Here is a 20,626-nt window from a genome sequence, read left to right on the forward strand (position 1 = left end):
CGTCGTGTCGATTGAGAGGGATGGCCCGACGCTTCTTGCCTATGGATCCTCAGCCTCTATGGCTTTGCCTCTGAAGTTATTTTTCCTCCAGTGTGTCCCTTCTCTCAGCCGCCCCAGTCCAAACTGGCAGCGGCTCTGTCTATACAGGTCCCACAGCACTGTCGCTGGCTTCCTATGCAGTAGCCTTGGATCATGCCCATCAGACATACGGAATTTCCACAAATCCTTCCTGGATAACTCCGTGTCCAGTCTTGGCTTTCTCTGAGATGATGGCTGACTGCTTCCGCGTTTGGTTAAATCCTCATGTGGGGCACTATTCTCTGGGGTCTCCCCTCCTGGACGCCCAGAAATTTCCAGACCTCAGTTTCTGGTTTCTTTGTACCCAAGAGTTCAGTTCTCATCTGATCTCTTTCCTGTCACATTCCGTGTAAGCTGCGAGGAGAAACCAGGCTGCACTTTCCACGTGGAACCTGGAGATCTCTTCTGCTAAATTTCCAAGTTCATGCCTTTGAATATCTGCCTTCCAGCCAAAGCCACTGGTCAATTTTACCGGATTATCTGCTTTTCTAAAACAAGGATTGCCTTCTTTGCAGTTTGCGGTAACACCCATGCCTCCTTTCTGTCTAAGGCGTTATCAACGGTATCTTTGGGGTCCATTTTCTACCAACAGTCTCTTCAAACATTCTAGGCCTTCTCTATCAAGCGCTTCTGTTCTAGCTTGCTAGCTGCTGGACTGCAGTATACCAGAAACAGAATGGCTGTTCAAAGGGGAATTGAGTAAGTTGCTAGTTCACAGTTCTAAGGCCAAGAAAATGTTCCAGGTAAAACCAGTCATTAGACATGTCCAATCTAAGGCATCCAGGGAAAGATACCTTGGTTCAAGAAGGCTGATATAGTTCAGGATTTCTCCGTCAAGTACGAAGGCACGCGGTGAGCAGAGGCAAGGCTCCTCTCTCATCTGGAAAGGCACATGGCAGACACAGCATTATCTTTGAGCTTTGTCTCCTGGCCTCCTGTTTGATGAAGCTCCCTGGGAGGCGCTTTCCTTCTTCATCTCCAAAGGTCGCTGGCTGGTGGACGCTCTGATTCTCGTAGCTATGTCATTCTCTGCTCTCTCAAAATCTCATGGCTTTCTCCTTTGTCATTCTCTAGGTTTTTCCCAAGTGCTTCTTCTTTGAAAGGATTCCACTAAGCCAATCAAGACCCACCTGGAGTGGGTGGAAACACGTCTCCACCTAGCAAGTTGAATCCCCGCACTGATTGTGTCACATCTCCATGGAGGTAAGCTCTTTAACGTTTCCAACATACAGTGCTGAATAAGGATTAGAAGAAACCATTGCTCCCACAAGTTGAGCAGGATTAAAACATGGCTTTTTTGGGGACATAAACCTTTCCAAACCAGCACATTCCACCCTCTGGACCCTAAAAATGGCGTGTTTTTCCATACAGAGAATACATTCATTCCATAACAGTATCAGCGATCCTTATGCCATTTCAGTTAGAATACAAATACATTGTGAGCAGTAAAGACTATTGTCCCAAGAGCTTGCCTAGTAAGTTTGAATCTTGGTTCTACTGCTTTTTAGCTGTGTGATCCTGAAAAAGGAACTGAACCTGTCCATGCTTCATTTCACCTTCTTTTAAAATGAGATCATTACACCTCATAAATAGGAAAGTTATGGAAATTAAATGTATAAATGCATGTTAAATACTTAAAACAATCCCTGGTTCATAGTGAAAATTAAAGAAAAATTATATATTATTATCCTATATTTATGTTGTCTGTACTAGAATCACTGATGCCTGGGAAGCATTCCATAGCATTCTGTCTGTTTCTGAGATGAGATTCAGGCAGTAGTTTTCAGAGGCTCTAGATGAAGGTGTGTATAGCTGAATGATTCTCTGAAGGTTGCGCAGGACTAAAAATTGTCATTTCATTGTGTGATTTCTGTTATAATACATTGAGTGGGGAGAAAAGTACAGATGAAACTGAGATGGCAAGGAAACTTGAAGTATTTTATAAAAATGATTTACTTACTTTGAGAGCCATCTATTAGGTAATCTGGCTCCATCCTCAAATTTCCATGAATACACAGTTAAAGCTACTCTACATATAAACACCAACTATGTTACTATGGGCTGATTTTAATGATGGAGTTTCAGACCACATTTTAAAGATAATATTGAACTCCTAAATAAAATAAAATATATATACACTAGTGAATTATCAAAATGTCCCTTATAAGTCATTAGAAAACAGTATCAGTTGGGAAATTTTCTTTAATCTTGGAACATGTCTTATTATAAATAAAGTCAGGATCATATTGTACTCCAATAAGAAAAATACTGCAATACCAGTATTTTTTGAAATGTTTTAAAATTAAATTTGAAATGTTAGTTTGGTCCAAATGTTTATTTTATGGCTATCTTTAATTATAATTTTCATAATTGCCAGTGACAATTTTTGAAATGTCCATTTGGTCCAAATGCTTATGTTATGGTTATTTTTAAATATAATTTTCATAATTGCCATATAAGTTCTTTATAACATGGATAGTCCTTATTATAATTTATGTTAAATATAGACTACTTTACATTTGATATAACTTAATTTTCCTATATATGTACATGAATGTTATCCCTCATTTAGATAAAGCTTAATTTGTAATTATATGTATCATAATGTCTCAATGAGTATTAAAATAAATAATAAAATATACTAATATCTGATTAAATTTAGATATCTCATTATGTGACTATGCAAGCTCATTAGCTGCTCTTTAAGTATCTATGCTATGTTTATTATGTTATCTTGTGTTTTATAGTGATATTCTTGAAAACCATACATTGGTTTACTTTTCAGGAATAGTAAAACATGTATTTAAACAGCATAGAGATTATTAAGAAGAATAATATCAATAAGAAGAATATGAAAAAAGAGATGTGGGGTTTTCTTTAATGGAGAACAAATTTTATTTTTCCATTTGAATAAAACATGCATTACTGAACAGCGACTATGTGTTTACTATGAGTACCCTCCATTTAAAACTTCCCAAACTTTTTCCATTACATTAGTATTTTCATTATTGTAAAACAATGTAATAGATTGAAAACAAACTTTTAAAACAAAATAAGACAATTTAAAATTTTCTGAGTTCGTCACATATACTATATTAAAATTGTAGTTTCCTAAAATGTTTGCTTCACATGCATGTATGTGTGTGTGCATATGGATATACTAAAGATATACAATATGCATCCATGAATTACTGCTAATAAGTAAATTTTTAAAAGCATGTGTTTTAGTTTGCTAAACTGCTCAAAGTATCATGAAATATGTTGGCTTTAAATATGGGAATTTATTAGCTTACAAGCTTACAAGTTTGAAGCTGTGAAAATGTCCAAATCAAGTTTCACTGCTTTCAGCTTCTTCTTGCTTTTGTGACTCTCTCTCTATATATGTCTAGATAGATGATAGATAGATAGATAGATTAGACAGATGATATATAGATAGATAGGTGATAGATAGATAGACAGATAGATAGACAGACAGATAGATAGATAGATAGATAGATAGATAGATAGATAGATAGATAGATAGATAGATAGAGAGAGAGAGAGAGAGAGAGAGAGAGAGTGTCTGCCAGCTCCTATCCCATACTTTTGTGGCAGGCCACTTTGAATTCACTCCCTGGCTGGTTGCTGTTGTCAGAAAGATGTAAAGTCCTTTTCCTCAAGAACAGGGGTAGGAATGGTCAGGCACTGATAATGGCTTTTGATAGTGAATTTAGATTGCTGGGTCTTGGCTCAGAGCAAATTTCAACTTGACCCAGACAAAGGGTGTGGCTACGACTGCTTCAACTACTGCCCCTGACATGGGGAGAGGTGGTTGAGGTTCCATGGATTTTCATTTTAATTTTTATTCTAATAACATATATACAACCTACAATTTCCCTATTAATCATACTCAAATATATAATTCATTGCTATTAATTATGTTCACATGATGTGCTTCATCACCACCACTGCCAAAACTTTTCCGTCATCGTAAACAGAAACCATGTACATTTTAATTTTAAACCTTAACTCCCTATTCCCTATACTCAGCTTGTCCCCTGGTCACCTATACTCTAGATTCTAATTCCAAGAGTTTGCTTATCTAGGTATTTCATATGAATAGATAATAAAAGAATTGTTCTGTTGTTTCTGGCTTATTTCACTCAACATGATGTCTTCAGGTTCACCCATGCTGAATGGACCTAAGAAAATTCTGTTCTTACAATTAATCCATTCCTGTGGTGTGGACCTATTGTAAGTAGGATCTTTTGGTGAGTAAGATCTTAAGTTAAGATGTGACCCACCTCACTCAGGGTGGGTGTTAATCTCTTACTGGAGTCCTTTAAAAGATAATGAAATTCAGACAAAAAGAAAGGATGCCATGGAAGCAAGAAGCTGCAAGGAAACCTGAAAGAAGGGAGAGACAAGCAAATGCCACCAGGTTTCTTGCCATGTGAAAAAGAGTCCAGGATAATTGGCATTTGTTCTTTGGGGAGAAAGCAATGCCTGATGACGTCTTGGTTTGGACATTTTTTCTCAGTCTCAGAAGTGTATGCTTGTAAGTTAATAAATTCCCATTATAAAAGCTAACCCATTTCTAGTACATTGCTTCCAGCAGCCCACCTGACTAAAATAATCCATCATATCACATGTATCAGAACTTTTTTATGGCTAAATAATATTCCATTGCTTGTATAAGCACATTTTGTTTATCTGTGTATCTACTGATGAATATTTGGGTTCCATCTTTTCGCAATTGTGGATAATGCTGCTACAAACATTGGTGTGCAAATTTCTGTTTGAGTCCCTGCTATCAATTCTTTATGGTATATACTTCATGGTGGGATTGTTCAGTCATAAGGTAATTCTATAATTGACTTTCTGAAGAACTAAAAATCTATCTTCCATGGTGGCTGCACCATTTTACATTCCTATCAACAATGAATGAGTGTTCCTATTACTCCACATCCTATACAACACCTGTGATTTTCCATTTTTTTTAATAGTAGTAGCTATTCTAATGAGTGTGAAATGCCATCTCATTGTAGTCCATGGAAGATGTTAATTTTAACATAAAAATGCTGGTTTAAATTCATTAAAATAATAGATATTTAGTTCATTTTCTTAAAGACAATTAGTAATATTCTTAAATTAAGATTTTCTCTGATAAGCATTACCTAAAATTTGAAACACTTTCCAAAGTCTACAACGCAAACTTACTATTTATTATTGGAAAAAATGTCCAAAGGACCATGTTAAACATGACCATTTTTGCTACTCTTGTTAGAAATCTCTACTTTTGAGGATTTTCCATGCATCATAACTAGAATATTCCTAAATAAACCCACAAACATCAAGGTTAAAAGTGTAATGCAAATCCATTTGATTCTCTGATAACCATGAATATATTTGCACATTTACTTTACACTTAATCCCAAAGTAGTATAGACTGTGTGTATAGCCCATATTTAGCAACTTTCCATTATGAGTATGCATCACATGTTTACTAGAGTTGTTTTTTTCTCCGGAAATAGGACAACAAAACTATAAAATCGAGAACAGAAAGTGGTAACATAACTTAGGTGATAGGAGGATGGACCACAGGCATAGTTGACCTCAGTGATGGCCTCACCCTTCATTTTATCAGCCTTACCACCTTAGGCAATTTGCTTAACTTCTACTCATACTCAGAATAATAACAGATCCCTCATGAAACTTCCTGCAATTTTGATTCCTCCGGAGTTAATGTGTTAACAGGCAGGAGTGAATTCCTTAGTATCTTTTATGTAACTCCAATCTTAGTTTTCGACTCCCTCAAGTTTATTGGGGTATTCAAGAAAAGCTATAAAAAGTCTCCCTATGTCTGTTTTTAATATTAGAATAAAATGAGACTTTTCATTTAATGTAAGGTATAATTATCTACATATGTGATATATTATCTAAGAGTTGTAATATAAGCTTTTTGCCTTGACCAAATGGGGGCATGAATTCTATTTAAACTTTTTACAATTTCATTGGTATTTACATTATAATTTTAAAGGATTTATTAAAGTTCTGAGTGTCATTAGGGACATAAGGAATTACTTTTTAAAAAAACCAGTGAAATTATGTTAAAAAAGAAAAAGCACCTGTGTTTTGTGAGGGAGATCACCAGAAGAGAGTTATTGTGGCTAAAAAAAAAAGAGGGGCAAAAGGCAAAAGCCCTATTGAACTCACAATTTGACTTGTAATTGGTGATGCTGGAATAATTATCCAAATGTTTTATTTTTATCTTTAAATTCTATGTCATCTATCAATAACAGTGAAAATGGATACCTAGAAACTATTTATACCTTCCAAATCCACATAAAGATAATTTTACTGAAATAGGAATACTGTAAATTACAAGATCAGTTTTCTTTGCATTTTATGAAAACAAATGGAAAGGGAGAAACTATCTTAGCTAGTTAGTGATGAAAGAAATTACTAAAATTCAAATTACACGTAGTGAAATCTCCCTTATTCATTTCATGACATTCTAGAGTTGGATGAATACAGATCTAAACTGTATCCAGTATATGAGAGGATTTTCATAACAATAACACAGAAAAGATGGAAGCATGGGATATTAGTTCTGCTACCTAAAACAAACCAGATAACCTTTAATTAAAATTTTATATACCTTTAAAAAACATATTTAAAGTAATATCTTAGGAAAAATACCTGTTGCTACCTGCATGAAGTGTGATTTATTTTCCCTATAAATTAAGCCCATTTAACATGTTTATAACATTGTATTTTTGTATTTTTTTTTATCAGCCTTAGGTATAATATGGAGTACAATTTAAGGAGTAGATTTCAAGAATATTGACTTTGATTGCCCATGTGTGTAAACTAAGTTGGTCTGATTCTCACTCCAATCTCTTCCAAATTGTGACCTATGTGAGGCACTTATGAAAGTTTAAAAAGTTATTTTTAAAGTTGCTTTCAAAATGCTTTCAAAATGCTTTTGTACCTTAGTGAATGCTTTCACAAATAAATGTATAGTTTTATATATATTTTTCATAGATATATTAATATTTGGTGTATTTCCCTAAAATATTTTTATTGACTAATACATTTTCTTCATCTTATTGAAAAGAAAGATTAGAGTGTACTGGTTTAACCGAGGGTACTAAAATCAGACTATCTTGGACAGAATCCCAGAAATTCCATTTACAAGCTGTGTGAACTTTGGCAAATTATTTTAACATTTTCATCCCAATTTTCTCTAAAACATGGAGATAATAATAGCTATATGTCTGGTGTGACGTTTAAGAGTCTACCCACAAGCAGCAGTAATAATATTGCCTGGCACATGGCAAGATTTCAATAAATGTTAACCACTATTCCTTTAAAAAGACTTTTTTATTCATCCTCAAAGAAGGCATTAAGTTGAAGTATTATTTTCCTACTGCAAATGTGACGTGTATTTTATCAATAGGATTGGGAATAGTTAGGAAAAAGGCACAACAGTGAAAGAAAGGATAACTAAAAGTGACTGATGGTGCTATGTTAGTGTATCTGGTTGGAGGCACCTTCAGTACAGTGAGAATCTTCACAGAAAGCACTTTAAACAACAGGACAGTGTATTTCTGCTTTCTTTTAAATCCACAATTCAAAGCCTCACTTTCCTCACATGGGAGACTGACCCAGAACACTAGAGAGATCTTCAAGGATAAGGTTGCTCAATAATGTCAAAGATTACCAGTGATCAAAAGCAAGGTTCCAGTGACTGCACACCATGTCCAAAAGGTCAGGATCACCTGATAAAACTCCCACAGCCAGTTCTTCTGCAGGTTTTCTGGCTGGAAAGAAGAAAAAAGTGAAAAATCATTAGACACAGAAAATGCCCAACAGCTGTGCACAGACCCACCTGTACAAACAGCCTCTACAAGGGGGTACCCCAACCTGGCAAAGGGCAGCCCCTGGACCCTGCACCCTGGCCCACTGTCCCCCACCTCCCAGGTACAACTCAGGCACCTTGCCTCAGGGGCATGCCGTGGGACCCTGGGGAGGAGGATATGGCAGGGGGAGGGGGGACACCTGGGGGGTGGTTAACAGGCACAGGGACACTCGGGGTTCACCATGCAGACCTTGGGGGGGTCACTACAAGGACCCTGGGAGAGAATGCAGTGGGGGACCAGGGGAGGGATGTCACACTGCTAATCCATGCAGGCACATGGTGGAAACCCTGGGGGGATGGATACCACAGAGACACTAGGGTTGAATGTATGGGGACTGTGGAGGGTGGACACCACGGGGACCTGGGAGTGGATACCGTGGGGGACCTGGGATGGACACCATGGGATCCATGGAGGGTGGAGGCCGCAGGGACCTGCAGTAGACTCTGTGGGGACCTGGAATGAAGGGATGAAACCATGGAGTCTGGATGCTGTGGGGACTGTGGAGGGTGGACACCGTGGGAACCACGGAGGGTGGATGCCATGGGGACCTGGCATGGATGGTGTGTGGACATGGCAGCGGATACTGTAGGGACCTGGGGTGGGCACCATGGAAAACACAGAGGTTGAATGCATGGGAACTGTGGAGGGATGCCACAGGGACCTGGGGTGGATGCTGTGAGAACCGTGGAGGGTGGGAACCATGGGGAGCTGAGCTCGACACCTTGAGAACCTGGGCTGGATGCTATGGGGACTATGCATGGTGGACACTGCAGTGACCTGGGGTGGACACCCTGGGAACTACAGAGGGTGGATGTCACAAGGACTTTGGAACAAAGAGGATGCGCCCACTGGAGAAGGGAAATGTTCAGAGTCCTCGCCTGCCCACTGGCACAGTGGGGCCACCTTGGAGGGTGGCAGCAAGGACATGGGGGAAGCAGTGTCAGGCAGTTGGCACCTGTGTGAGTGTCTCTGGAGGCCCCGGGAGGTGACGAGGATGTGCTTTTCTGCACGGCCCTGCCCTGGCCTGCCACCTCTGGGAAGCTAGAATCCCTGGCTCTGTGGTGCTTATAAAGCAGAAGCTTCACACACACCATGAAGGGGATTGTTCAGAAGGGGGGGTGGCATTCACGGGGTCAGCATCGGGGCTTTGAGGACAGAGAAGCCCCAGCCCTGCTGCAGGGATTTGGGCCTAGGGCACCTGGTCATGACTGTCCAGGCAGTGACAGCATGCAGCACCCTGCACAAGGGAGGACTGCCCTGAAGCTGGGGCAGCTCAGCCTTGTCTGGTCCCTGTCACTCCTCCCTGGGCCGCAGGGCCGCCCACCAGTGCCCACCATGGACTGCTGGCCCTGCCCAGGCCAAGAAGCTGGGAAGAAGACACTGGGATGTGCGTGAGGAGGCCTCAGGATGGGACCTCGGCACTAAAGCCCACTTGGCACCGGCCCCAGGTGGGACAGGCTCCAAGTACCTGAGATGTGGGTGGGTCCTGGAGGCCCCCTCAGGACAGACACACAGCCAGGACCCAGTCACCAGGTGTCACACCAGGCAGAAAGCCAGGAAGTGACCATCCACGCATCTGGGAAGTCAGGGTAGTGCCAAAATCAGTGCAGCCCACCCAGCATCAGCACCAGAACCAGCCCCTCTTTCCTCCTCTTCACGCACAGCTAGAACCAGCAGACACCATGAAAAGATAAACTACACAACTGAAAAGGGGCATGGGATTTGAACACATTCAGAAGCCCATGAAGAGATGCTCAGCTCACCAGTCACTAGGGACACACAACCCAGACCACAAGAGACCACCTCATACCACTGGGATGCCCATAACCATCATCAAGAGTTAACCTTTAAAAAAACAATGACAACACCAGGGAAACCCCGGATACTGTGTCAACACGAGGGACACCCAAGTCAGTAGGCTAAGCCCTTGATCCTGAGGCTTACTCTTGTGACGCCTATTTAGGGAGCAGAGAAGCTTAGCCTACCTATAGGCATGCCTAAGAGTTACTTCTGGAGGACCTCTTTTGTTGCTCAGATACGGCCTCACCCTCTTGAAGCCCAACTCTGCAAGTGAAATCATTGCCCTTCCCCTAAGTGGGACCTGACATTCAGGAGTGAAAGTCTCCCCGGCGATGTCGGAGGTGACTCCAGGGATGAGCCTGGTCCTGGCACCGTGGGATCAACAATATCTCCTGGACCAAAATGGGGGAAAGAAGTGTCAACAAATGAGCTATCAGTGGCTGAGAGTTCAAATAGAATTGAGAGGCTCCTCTGGAGGTCATTCTTTGGCATGCTGCGTTTAGACATTGCTACCTGTCATACCTTGCCAAACCCCAACCAAAACCGTTCCTGCCAATCCTAAAGAACATCTCGGGCAACACATAAAAACAGACAAAGGTTCCATGCACTAGGGTAACTTTCAGTAACCTACAACCTCCACGTGAGTCCCTGGACCACAGAAATACAGAGGGCCCAGCCCCTTCCAGAACATCTAGTTCCTTCCACCCCCCTACCCCATATTATCGACAGTCTCTTCCAACAGTGAAAGAGTCAAAAAGGGCATAGCCCTAAAGAGTGGGAGGAAGACCAAAGATGGAGATTGAATTATACAGAGAAGGTAGGGTTTAACAAAGGAGTATGGCTGCAGAATCATTAAATCGATGTCCCTTTTGGTCTCCAGTATCTCAAGCAGCTAGAAGTAAAAACCTCAAATTGTGGAATTGTAACCTACACCAAAATCTGAAAGCTGTTCTACAAATGTGCCTTGAAACTTACTGCTCTTTTCTATGTCACATTTCTCAACAACAACAACGAAAAAGCAATGACAAGCCCTGGTAAAGATGGGAGAACTGGAACCACGTGCAGCCGCTGCGGGGACCTGTGCGGCAACTCCGGAAAGCAGTAAACAAGTCGCCTGTGCCAGCACCCCACTCCCAGTGTGCGTGCTCCGAGAGCTGGAAAGCCGCCGAGAACACCTGCACGTGGGGAGCACTGCAACTCCCTCCACAAGGACCGCACAGCGGGGGCCACGTGGGCGCCCACCACCGAAGACCCACACACAAACGGGACCAGCCATAGGACAGGGCGCTGTCGCGCCACCAAAGGAGCAAAGGCCTGACGCACGGGAGAGAAGCGGACACAGAACGAGGGACGCCGTCAGCTCCAGGTACTGAAGCGCCCAGAGTAGGGACATCCTAGAGACAGGGGCAGACTGTGGTCGCCAGGCCTGGGGGTGAAACGGGGTGACTGCGGGGTGGCAAAGTGTTCTGAAGTAGATTAATGCAATGGCGGCGCCAGTTTGTAAAGACGCTAAACACCACGGCATGGCAGGCTTTAAACGGGCGCTTTTAGGGTATATAAACTGCATCTCAGTTAAAGATAGGTATAAAAGAAATTTAAGATATAAATTTGCACATCATTTAAGTAAAACGGGTTTAAAAAAGGATGAAGCAAACGGAAGGGGGGGTAAGTTTGGGGTCCGGGCTCCAGACTCCAGGGTCGTATTCCCGGGGCCGTATTCAGGGACAGGTTTTCGGTATCCGAGGGGGCCACGGGTTCTGGGCCAGGCAAGGGGCCCAGAGTTCGGGCTGGGAAGCGGCACTTGGGGACAGAATTCGGGGTTCAGAGCTCGGGGGCCCTGCGGCCTGCGCGCCCCACCTCTCGCCCGCCATCCGACGGCGGCGGACACTCACGTGTTCCAAGGCGAGTCCATGTTGGCGGTGACCAGCAGGACCGCAGCGCCCCGACGGCCGCTCGGCCCGCCACAGCTCTTCGGCGCTGCCCGGCCGGTCTCGGAGGCAGCCGCGGGGCATCAGCCGCGCCTGGGGGCGGCCCCGCAGCCATCGCGGTGGGTGGAGGGCCGGGGCTCGCGCAGCTGGTGCGGAGCCTTTGGATTCCTGCCGGGAAACTTCTGGCAGTCGTGGCCGCCGCCTCCTGCTGAGTGCAAGTCCCCCCCCCCCCAGGAAGGCGGGGGTCGCCCTGGTTGCTCCGGTGTCTGTCGGTTCGAACCCCTCGCGCGCCCTGCCCCGCCCCGCCCCATGCGGCGAAGAGACTCCCTTAAAGGGGTCGCGTGGACGGGCGCCTGAGACCCGCGAGCTGCTCTGCAGCCCTGATTCCTGCTTGTGAGACTCCGGGGAGCAGAGGACCAGGCCGTGAGGTCAGTTTGGCGCAGGGGGCAGAACCTCTTGGTCTCCGCGCCGGGGAGGTGGGGGGCGGTGGGGAAGCCCGCGGGGGCTCGACCTGACTGACACGCGAACGCCGAGGGGCGGGGCGGGACTTGCACTCAGCAGGAGGCAGCTGCAGCTTCGACTGCCAGAAGTGTCCCGGCGCGGAGACCAACAGGTTCTGCCCCCATTTAAGGCTCGCTGGCTGCAGTTTTGTCCGCTGCCCCGCGCAGTCTCTCGCCTCGGCAGGCCCTCAGCGTGAGGCGCAGTCCCACCGAGTGGTCCGCTCGGAGCCGTTCGGCGGGGAAACGGTTAGGGAAAGTTCTAACCGTCAGCGCCGCCGCCGCCGCCTCGGGCTGAGTGTAAGTCCCGCTCCGCCCCTCGGAAGGTGGGGGTCGTCCTGGGCGTTCGCGTGTCAGTCAAATCGAACCCCCCGTGGGCCGTTCCCCACCGCCACCCGGCGCGGAGACCAAGAAGTTCTGCCCCCTGCGCCAAACTGACCTCACGGCCTGGTCCTCTGCTCCCCGGAGTCTCACAAGCAGCAATCAGGGCTGCAGAGCAGGTCGCGGGTCTCAGGCGCCCGTCGACGCGACCCCTTTAAGGGAGTCTCTTCGCCGCATGGGGCGGGGCGGGGCAGGGCGCGCGAGGGGTTCGGACCGACAGACACCGGAGCAACCAGGACGACCCCCGCCTTCCTGGGGGGGGGGGGGGGACTTGCACTCAGCAGGAGGCGGCGGCCACGACTGCCAGAAGTTTCCCGGCAGGAATCCAAAGGCTCCGCACCAGCTGCGCGAGCCCCGGCCCTCCACCCACCGCGATGGCTGCGGGGCCGCCCCCAGGCGCGGCTGATGCCCCGCGGCTGCCTCCGAGACCGGCCGGGCAGCGCCGAAGAGCTGTGGCGGGCCGAGCGGCCGTCGGGGCGCTGCGGTCCTGCTGGTCACCGCCAACATGGACTCGCCTTGGAACACGTGAGTGTCCGCCGCCGTCGGATGGCGGGCGAGAGGTGGGGCGCGCAGGCCGCAGGGCCCCCGAGCTCTGAACCCCGAATTCTGTCCCCAAGTGCCGCTTCCCAGCCCGAACTCTGGGCCCCTTGCCTGGCCCAGAACCCGTGGCCCCCTCGGATACCGAAAACCTGTCCCTGAATACGGCCCCGGGAATACGACCCTGGAGTCTGGAGCCCGGACCCCAAACTTACCCCCCCTTCCGTTTGCTTCATCCTTTTTAAAACCCGTTTTACTTAAATGATGTGCAAATTTATATCTTAAATTTCTTTTATACCTATCTTTAACTGAGATGCAGTTTATATACCCTAAAAGCGCCCGTTTAAAGCCTGCCATGCCGTGGTGTTTAGCGTCTTTACAAACTGGCGCCGCCATTGCATTAATCTACTTCAGAACACTTTGCCACCCCGCAGTCACCCCGTTTCACCCCCAGGCCTGGCGACCACAGTCTGCCCCTGTCTCTAGGATGTCCCTACTCTGGGCGCTTCAGTACCTGGAGCTGACGGCGTCCCTCGTTCTGTGTCCGCTTCTCTCCCGCGCGTCAGGCCTTTGCTCCTTTGGTGGCGCGACAGCGCCCGGTCCTATGGCTGGTCCCGTTTGTGTGTGGGTCTTCCGTGGTGGGCGCCCACGTGGCCCCCGCTGTGGGCCCTTGTGGAGGGAGTTGCAGTGCTCACCACGTGCAGGTGTTCTCGGCGGCTTTCCAGCTCTCGGAGCACGCACACTGGGAGTGGGGTGCTGGCACAGGCGACTTGTTTACTGCTTTCCGGAGTTGCCGCACAGGTCCCCGCAGCGGCTGCACGTGGTTCCAGTTCTCCCATCTTTGCCAGGGCTTGTCATTGCTTTTTCGTTGTTGTTGTTGAGAAATGTGACATAGAAAAGAGCAGTAAGTTTCAAGGCACATTTGTAGAACAGCTTTCAGATTTTGGTGTAGGTTACAATTCCACAATTTGAGGTTTTTACTTCTAGCTGCTTGAGATACTGGAGACCAAAAGGGACATCGATTTAATGATTCTGCAGCCATACTCCTTTGTTAAACCCTACCTTCTCTGTATAATTCAATCTCCATCTTTGGTCTTCCTCCCACTCTTTAGGGCTATGCCCTTTTTGACTCTTTCACTGTTGGAAGAGACTGTCGATAATATGGGGTAGGGGGGTGGAAGGAACTAGATGTTCTGGAAGGGGCTGGGCCCTCTGTATTTCTGTGGTCCAGGGACTCACGTGGAGGTTGTAGGTTACTGAAAGTTACCCTAGTGCATGGAACCTTTGTCTGTTTTTATGTGTTGCCCGAGATGTTCTTTAGGATTGGCAGGAACGGTTTTGGTTGGGGTTTGGCAAGGTATGACAGGTAGCAATGTCTAAACGTAGCATGCCAAAGAATGACCTCCAGAGGAGCCTCTCAATTCTATTTGAACTCTCAGCCACTGATAGCTCATTTGTTGACACTTCTTTCCCCCATTTTGGTCCAGGAGATATTGTTGATCCCACGGTGCCAGGACCAGGCTCATCCCTGGAGTCACCTCCGACATCGCCGGGGAGACTTTCACTCCTGAATGTCAGGTCCCACTTAGGGGAAGGGCAATGATTTCACTTGCAGAGTTGGGCTTCAAGAGGGTGAGGCCGTATCTGAGCAACAAAAGAGGTCCTCCAGAAGTAACTCTTAGGCATGCCTATAGGTAGGCTAAGCTTCTCTGCTCCCTAAATAGGCGTCACAAGAGTAAGCCTCAGGATCAAGGGCTTAGCCTACTGACTTGGGTGTCCCTCGTGTTGACACAGTATCCAGGGTTTCCCTGGTGTTGTCATTGTTTTTTTAAAGGTTAACTCTTGATGATGGTTATGGGCATCCCAGTGGTATGAGGTGGTCTCTTGTGGTCTGGGTTGTGTGTCCCTAGTGACTGGTGAGCTGAGCATCTCTTCATGGGCTTCTGAATGTGTTCAGATCCCGTACCCCTTTTCAGCTGTATAGTTTATCTTTTCATGGTGTCTGCTGGTTCTAGCTGTGCGTGAAGAGAAGGAAGAAGGAGCAGGTGCTGGTGTTGGTGCTGGGTGGGCTACACTGAATTTGGCACTACCCTTGACTCCCAGGTGCGTGGATGGTCACTTCCTGGCTTTCTGCCTGGTGTGACACCTGGTGACTGGGTCCTGGCTGTGTGTCTGTCCTGAGGGGGCCTCCAGGACCCACCCACATCTCAGGTACTAGGAGCCTGTCCCATCTGGGGCCAGTGCTCAAGCGGGCTTTAGTGCCGAGGTCCCATCCTGAGGCCTCCTCACGCACATCCCAGAGTCTTCTTACCAGCTTCTTGTCCTGGGTAGGGCCAGCAGTCCATGATGGGCACTGGTGGGAAGCCCTGCGGCCCAGGGAGGAGTGACAGGGACCAGACAAGGCTGAGCTGCCCCAGCTTCAGGGCAATCCTTCCTTGTGCAGGGTGCTGCATGCTGTCACTGCCTGGACAGTCCTGACCAGATGCCCTAGGCCCAAATCCCTGCAGCAGGGCTGGGGCTTCTCTGTCCTCAATACCCCGACATTTACTGCTGACCCCGTGAATGCCACCCCCCCTCCCAAACAGTCCCCTTTGTGGTGTGTGTGAAGCTTCTGCTTTATAAGCACCACAGAGCCAGGCATTCCAGCTTCCCAGAGGTGACAGGCCAGGGCAGGGCTGTGCGAAAAAGCACATCCTCGTCACCTCCCGGGGCCTCCAGAGACACTCACACAGGTGTCCACTGCCTGACACTGCTTCCCCCATGTCCTTGCAGCCACCCTCCAAGGTGGCCCCACCGTGCCAGTGGGCAGGCGAGGACTCTGAACATCTTCCTTCTCCAGTGGGCGCATCCTCCTTGTTAGGAGCCAAGGTCTCTGCGACATCCACCCTCTGTGGTTGCCAGGGTGTCCAGCCCAGGTTACTGCAGTGTGCACTCTCCATAGTCCCCACAGCGTCCAGCCCAGGTCCTCTAGGCACGGACCTCAGATCCCCATGGCTCCAACCCTCCATAGTTCCCACAGCATCCACCCCAGGTCGCTGTGGCATCCACCCTCCACAGTCCCCATGCATCCAACCTCTGTGTTTTCTGCGGCATCCACCCCAGGTCCCTACGGCATCTGCTTCCAGGTCCGCACACCATCTATGCCAGGTCCCCATGGCGTCAACCCTCCACCGTTCCCATGGTGTCCACCCTCCACTGTCCCCACAGCATCCAGCCTCCACGGTCCTCATCCCTTCAGCCCAGGTCCCCACAGAGTCTACCACAGGTCCCTGTGGCCTCCACCCTCCGTGGATCCCAAGGCGGTCCATCCCAGGTCCCCCACGGTATCCACTCCCAGGTCCCCGTGGTGTCCACCCTCCATTGTGCCCCGCAGTGTCCACCCTCCACGGTCCCCATGTGTTCAGCCCCAGTGTCTCTGTGGTATCCGTACCCTGGGGTTCCCACCATGTGCCTGCATGGCTTAGCAGTGTGACACCCCTCCCTGGGTCCCCACTGCATTCTCCCCTAGGGTCCTTGCCATGCCCCCCCCCCCACCCAGGGTCTGCATGGTGAACCCCGAGTGTCCCTGTGCCTCTTAACCCACCCCCAGGTGCCCCACCACATCTTCCTCCCCAGGGTCCCACGGCATGCCCTTGAGGCCAGGTGCCTGAGTTGTGCCTGGGAGGTGGGGGGCTGTGGGCCGGGGTTCAGGGTCCAGGGGCTGCACTTTGCCAGGTTGGGGTATCCCCTTTGTGGAGGCAGTTTGTACAGGATGGTCTGTGCACAGCTGTTGAGCATTTTCTGTGTCTAATGGTTTTTCACTTTTTTCTTCTTTCCAGCCCGAAAACCTGCAGAAGAACCGGCTGCGGGAGTTGAATCAGGTGAGCTGCTTCCCACAGCTGCTGCATGCTCACACCTCCCTACTCCTCTGGGCAGCACTGCCAGGCTCTGGTGGCTGGTTCTGGGCAGCTTCTGCTGGTAAGTGTTGCTTCAGGGCTGTGAGGCACACAGAACAAAAGTGTAGACGAGCCCCTGGATGCGCCGGTGGGGATGCCACGCAGAGAGGCCATGGTAGATGTGGTGTTTTATCTCCCAGCTGCCAGCATGTATGCTTGGGTGAGTCTGTGCTTGGGGCTGCTCTCCAGGGGGAGAAAGCCTCAGGCAGTGGAGACCCAGGCCCTTGTCTGTCCGAGTGCATCTGCCTACAGTCCAGCCCTCCGCAGACTTCTGGGTTCAGGGGTCGAGGTTGGAGGGTGAGGCAGGCCAGGCTTTCTGTGGGTCCGTGAGAGTCCTGGGGTAGAACTGGGATGTCGTCCTGGCCTTTCTCAACCTCATTCGACCCGTGCCACATGCTCTTCCTGTGCAGTCCTGTTCCATAATGGGGCGAGGTCACTGTTCTTGGGCAGCAGGTGGAGGGTTTATGGCAGCAGGAGCCAGTAATTGGCTGAGGTGGAGGGAGTGCTAGCCTGTGGGGCCTGTGGTGTCTGGGCAGGAGAGGTAAGTGGCAGGAGGATGCCAGCAGGGGTCTTTGGGTCCTGGTAGGCTGGCAAGTGTCCTCAGGCTGTGTGGCCAGAGCCCACCAAGCTGTGCAGCTCTCTCAGCTCCCTTCTTCCTGTCATTTTGGGTGAGAGCAGGTGCCATGTCAAGTTGCAGCTTTAGCTGAGTGCATTGGCTTTAAGGCTTCTCTTCCCTCCAGACAGCTCAGTTCTCACTGGCTTTGCCGGTAGTATAACTTAAAAATGGAAATCCAGCAGAAAATAAACTTAGTTTTGGTTTCTTTCACTTTGCAGAATGTTTTTGAGATTATTCCATGTCGTTACCTTTTCAGTAGTTCACTCATTTTTATAGCTGAGCATGGCATGGGAATCCTGCAGCCTATCCATTTTCCTGCTGATGGAAATACAGTGGTGTCTGGTTTTGTCTGTCACAAGCAGTACTTCTGTGACCATTCTTGTGCAAAGCCCTCTCAGTACCTGCCTTTCATGTCCCTTCAATAAATTCCCAGGAATGAAATATCAGGGTATACTGTTTGTCATTGTCAGGTTCATGTGTCCACTTGGCCAGGTGCTGGTAAGTGTTTGTCCGGTTGGGAAGTGCTGGCCTTTCTGTCGCTGTGAGGACATTTCTTAGAATTCAGTCACAATCACATCGGCTGCATCCACAGCTGATTTCATTTGTAACCAGCCAGATGAAATGTCTCCTGCAATGAGTCAGGGTTAATCTAATCACTGGAAGCCTTTTAAGGAGGATTCAGAAGAGACAGGCTCCCTTCCTGCTTCAGCCGGGGAGCCTCTCCTCTGGCGTTCTTCTAGACCCTCCGTCGGAGTCCTCAGCTTCACAGCCTGCCCTATGGATTTTGGACTCTAGATTCCCACAATTACATGAGACGGTTTTATAAATTTTATATTACAGATATTTCCTATTGATTCTGTTTCTCTAGAGAACCCTAATATACAGGGTTGATAAATGTTATGATTTTCAGAAACTGCCTAAGTGACCACATCACTTACTGCACTGTCCTATGGCCTACGTGCAGCTCTGCTGCCCCTGTCCTCTCTGGCCTGGTGTTGTTAGCCTCCTGGAGGGTTCCAGAGGCTTGGTAGCAGTGTAAAGTGGAGGACAGTCAGCTTGGAGATGGTTTGGTGCGTGACAATTGCTTCTTTCTCTGGGTTCTTAACTTTTATTTATGTTGTCAGTGTTGATGGAGGCAAATGGAGCTGCCCTCCATGGAGGCTCGTGAAGTGGTGACGCTGTTGCTAGTATGTCTTTGACCTAGCATTTGAGTGTTTTACAGACTGATACTCAGAGCTCTGGGTTGCAGGCATTCCTGGCCCCTGCACTGCCCAGAGGTCATGCTCAGCTGAGAAGGCCAGTCAGCCAGGCTCAGCCGAGAAGACCAGCTGGCCATGCTTAGTTGCTCCTCAGAGGTTCACACACTCACCAAAGCCTGCATGTCTGCACTGTGGTAGCATCAGCCAGGCCCAGGGGCCAGTGGGATGAGGCGGATGGGCTGCCTTCAGCCGAGAGCTCCCAGGAGCCCAAGGCGGTTGGCAAGGCTGAGGCCTTGCTGCCTCCATGGCTTTCCTGAATGGTGAGCCTCTGCTCAGGCCCCCGTGTCCGAGGTCAGAGCAGCCGGTGTATGGCATTGCTCTGGGATGCCAGGAACTTGTGTCCCTGCTGCTGAGCTTGTCCTTGCTTCTGTCTGGCTGGAATTATGAACAGCTTCCTCCCTGGTTCAGGTTCACCTCAAATCCCTTGCTGCCAGCTTGGGGCCTGACAGATTAGCAGGTGCTTATGAATTAATTACAAAATAAATGAATGCATGAAAGCTGGAAGAAGAATGTTTTCCAGGATTAATAGTGATGATATGATTAGAAATCTGCCTGCTTGAGGGTGAGGATGGCTGGGTTGTAAGCAGAAGACAAAGCTGAAGACTGCGGCACAGCAGTCCTAGCAGGTCTTGGGCTCCGTGAGAGCTCTAGATGTTTCTCTCAGGGTAGCGGGGTGCTGCTGTATGTCCATTGGACTTCCCCCATCATTTTGTGCTGACCATTGGGTGTGATGTGAAAGGGGGTTAGTGAGGGACCAGTGACTGTGGAGAGGGACACCCTTGGGTATGGAGAGAAATGGGAGAGGTCAGGTGTGCTTGGTCATGGTTTTATTCAGTCCTCTTGTCATTGTTAACAAGTGCACATAAAGTTCACTATTCTGATTAATCTGAAGTCCTCTTTCTCTGAAAGCACCCAAAGTGTGGGTATGTAATTTCCTAGAAATTAATCTTAGGCCGATCTCCTGCCATTGTGTTTTATCTCCCATGAAAGTGTGATCCTCATTTAAGGGAGGACACTTCAGTTCTTTTTAACAGAGCCTTCCTGGCTTGCTGGGGAAGGGCAGCCTAGCAAGGAGACAGGGCTCGGATCCCGGCTTCACCACTTCCTCTGCTGGTAGAGAGAGGACTGGGAAAATCTGGGCTCTGAAGAGAGCAAGAGAGCACTTGGGTCAGCCCAGGAGAGAAGCAGCACCCCCCGATCATGGCAGACTCTCGGGGTCACGAGGCTGGGGTTTGCAGGGTTCCCAGCAGCACCTTGATAACTCTCTAGATAACTTTTAGGAGCCAGGAGGGAAACAAGTGTTTGGTGGAGCCTGCTGTGGTTCATGTGGACAAGGACTCCAGAGGATGCTAATTGGGATTCAAGGTGGGCCCTTTGTAGTGGAGGGGAGCCTCAGAATTGGGGGGGAGTGGAAGCTGGCATGATGGAGAAGATAGAACTCTCCTGAGCACGGGAGCTTTGTGGGACACTGTGGAGAGTGGTGTGGAGAGTGCCAGGTGGGCCCCTTGAGGCTGGCTGAAACCCCCCTTGAGGCGGGGTGGCACTGCCCTGCCAGTGGTGTCAGGGCCATGACCGTGTGGCCACCATGGCTGTGGTACTGCCCTGGATGGGGCATGGTGCTGGCTTGTCAATGCCTCATTTGATCCTGTGACTTCCTCCTTTTGGGCCAGAGTTGACCTCAGAGTAAAATC

General features: G+C 48.4%; 2 protein-coding genes across 11 annotated transcripts in view; one reads left to right on the plus strand and one right to left on the minus strand.

Moving 5' to 3' along the window:
* Positions 1 to 12,725, minus strand: part of LOC143646853 (uncharacterized) — an 84,853-nt gene extending 72,128 nt beyond the window's left edge. The window contains exons 1-2 of one of the 5 annotated variants that reach the window (XM_077116250.1): positions 11,675 to 12,724; positions 7,784 to 7,883 (exon numbers count right to left, since the gene is read on the minus strand). In XM_077116250.1, the coding sequence (XP_076972365.1) occupies positions 7,784 to 7,883; positions 11,675 to 11,794 (220 nt within the window). In that variant the 5' untranslated portion in view covers positions 11,795 to 12,724. Of the gene's footprint in view, positions 1 to 7,783; positions 7,884 to 11,674 lie in introns of all 5 variants that reach the window. The other 4 variants (XM_077116253.1, XM_077116249.1, XM_077116252.1 and 1 more) reach the window with 4 other exon arrangements.
* Positions 12,205 to 20,626, plus strand: part of LOC143646854 (uncharacterized) — a 57,508-nt gene continuing 49,086 nt past the window's right edge. For 5 of the 6 annotated variants that reach the window (XM_077116256.1, XM_077116255.1, XM_077116257.1 and 2 more), the window contains exons 1-2: positions 12,205 to 13,113; positions 16,944 to 16,985. In XM_077116256.1, the coding sequence (XP_076972371.1) occupies positions 12,963 to 13,113; positions 16,944 to 16,985 (193 nt within the window). In that variant the 5' untranslated portion in view covers positions 12,205 to 12,962. Of the gene's footprint in view, positions 13,114 to 16,943; positions 17,083 to 20,626 lie in introns of all 6 variants that reach the window. The other variant, XM_077116259.1, reaches the window with a different exon arrangement.

The sequence above is a fragment of the Tamandua tetradactyla genome, chromosome 9, assembly GCF_023851605.1.
Source record: "Tamandua tetradactyla isolate mTamTet1 chromosome 9, mTamTet1.pri, whole genome shotgun sequence".
Lineage (NCBI taxonomy): Eukaryota > Metazoa > Chordata > Mammalia > Pilosa > Myrmecophagidae > Tamandua > Tamandua tetradactyla.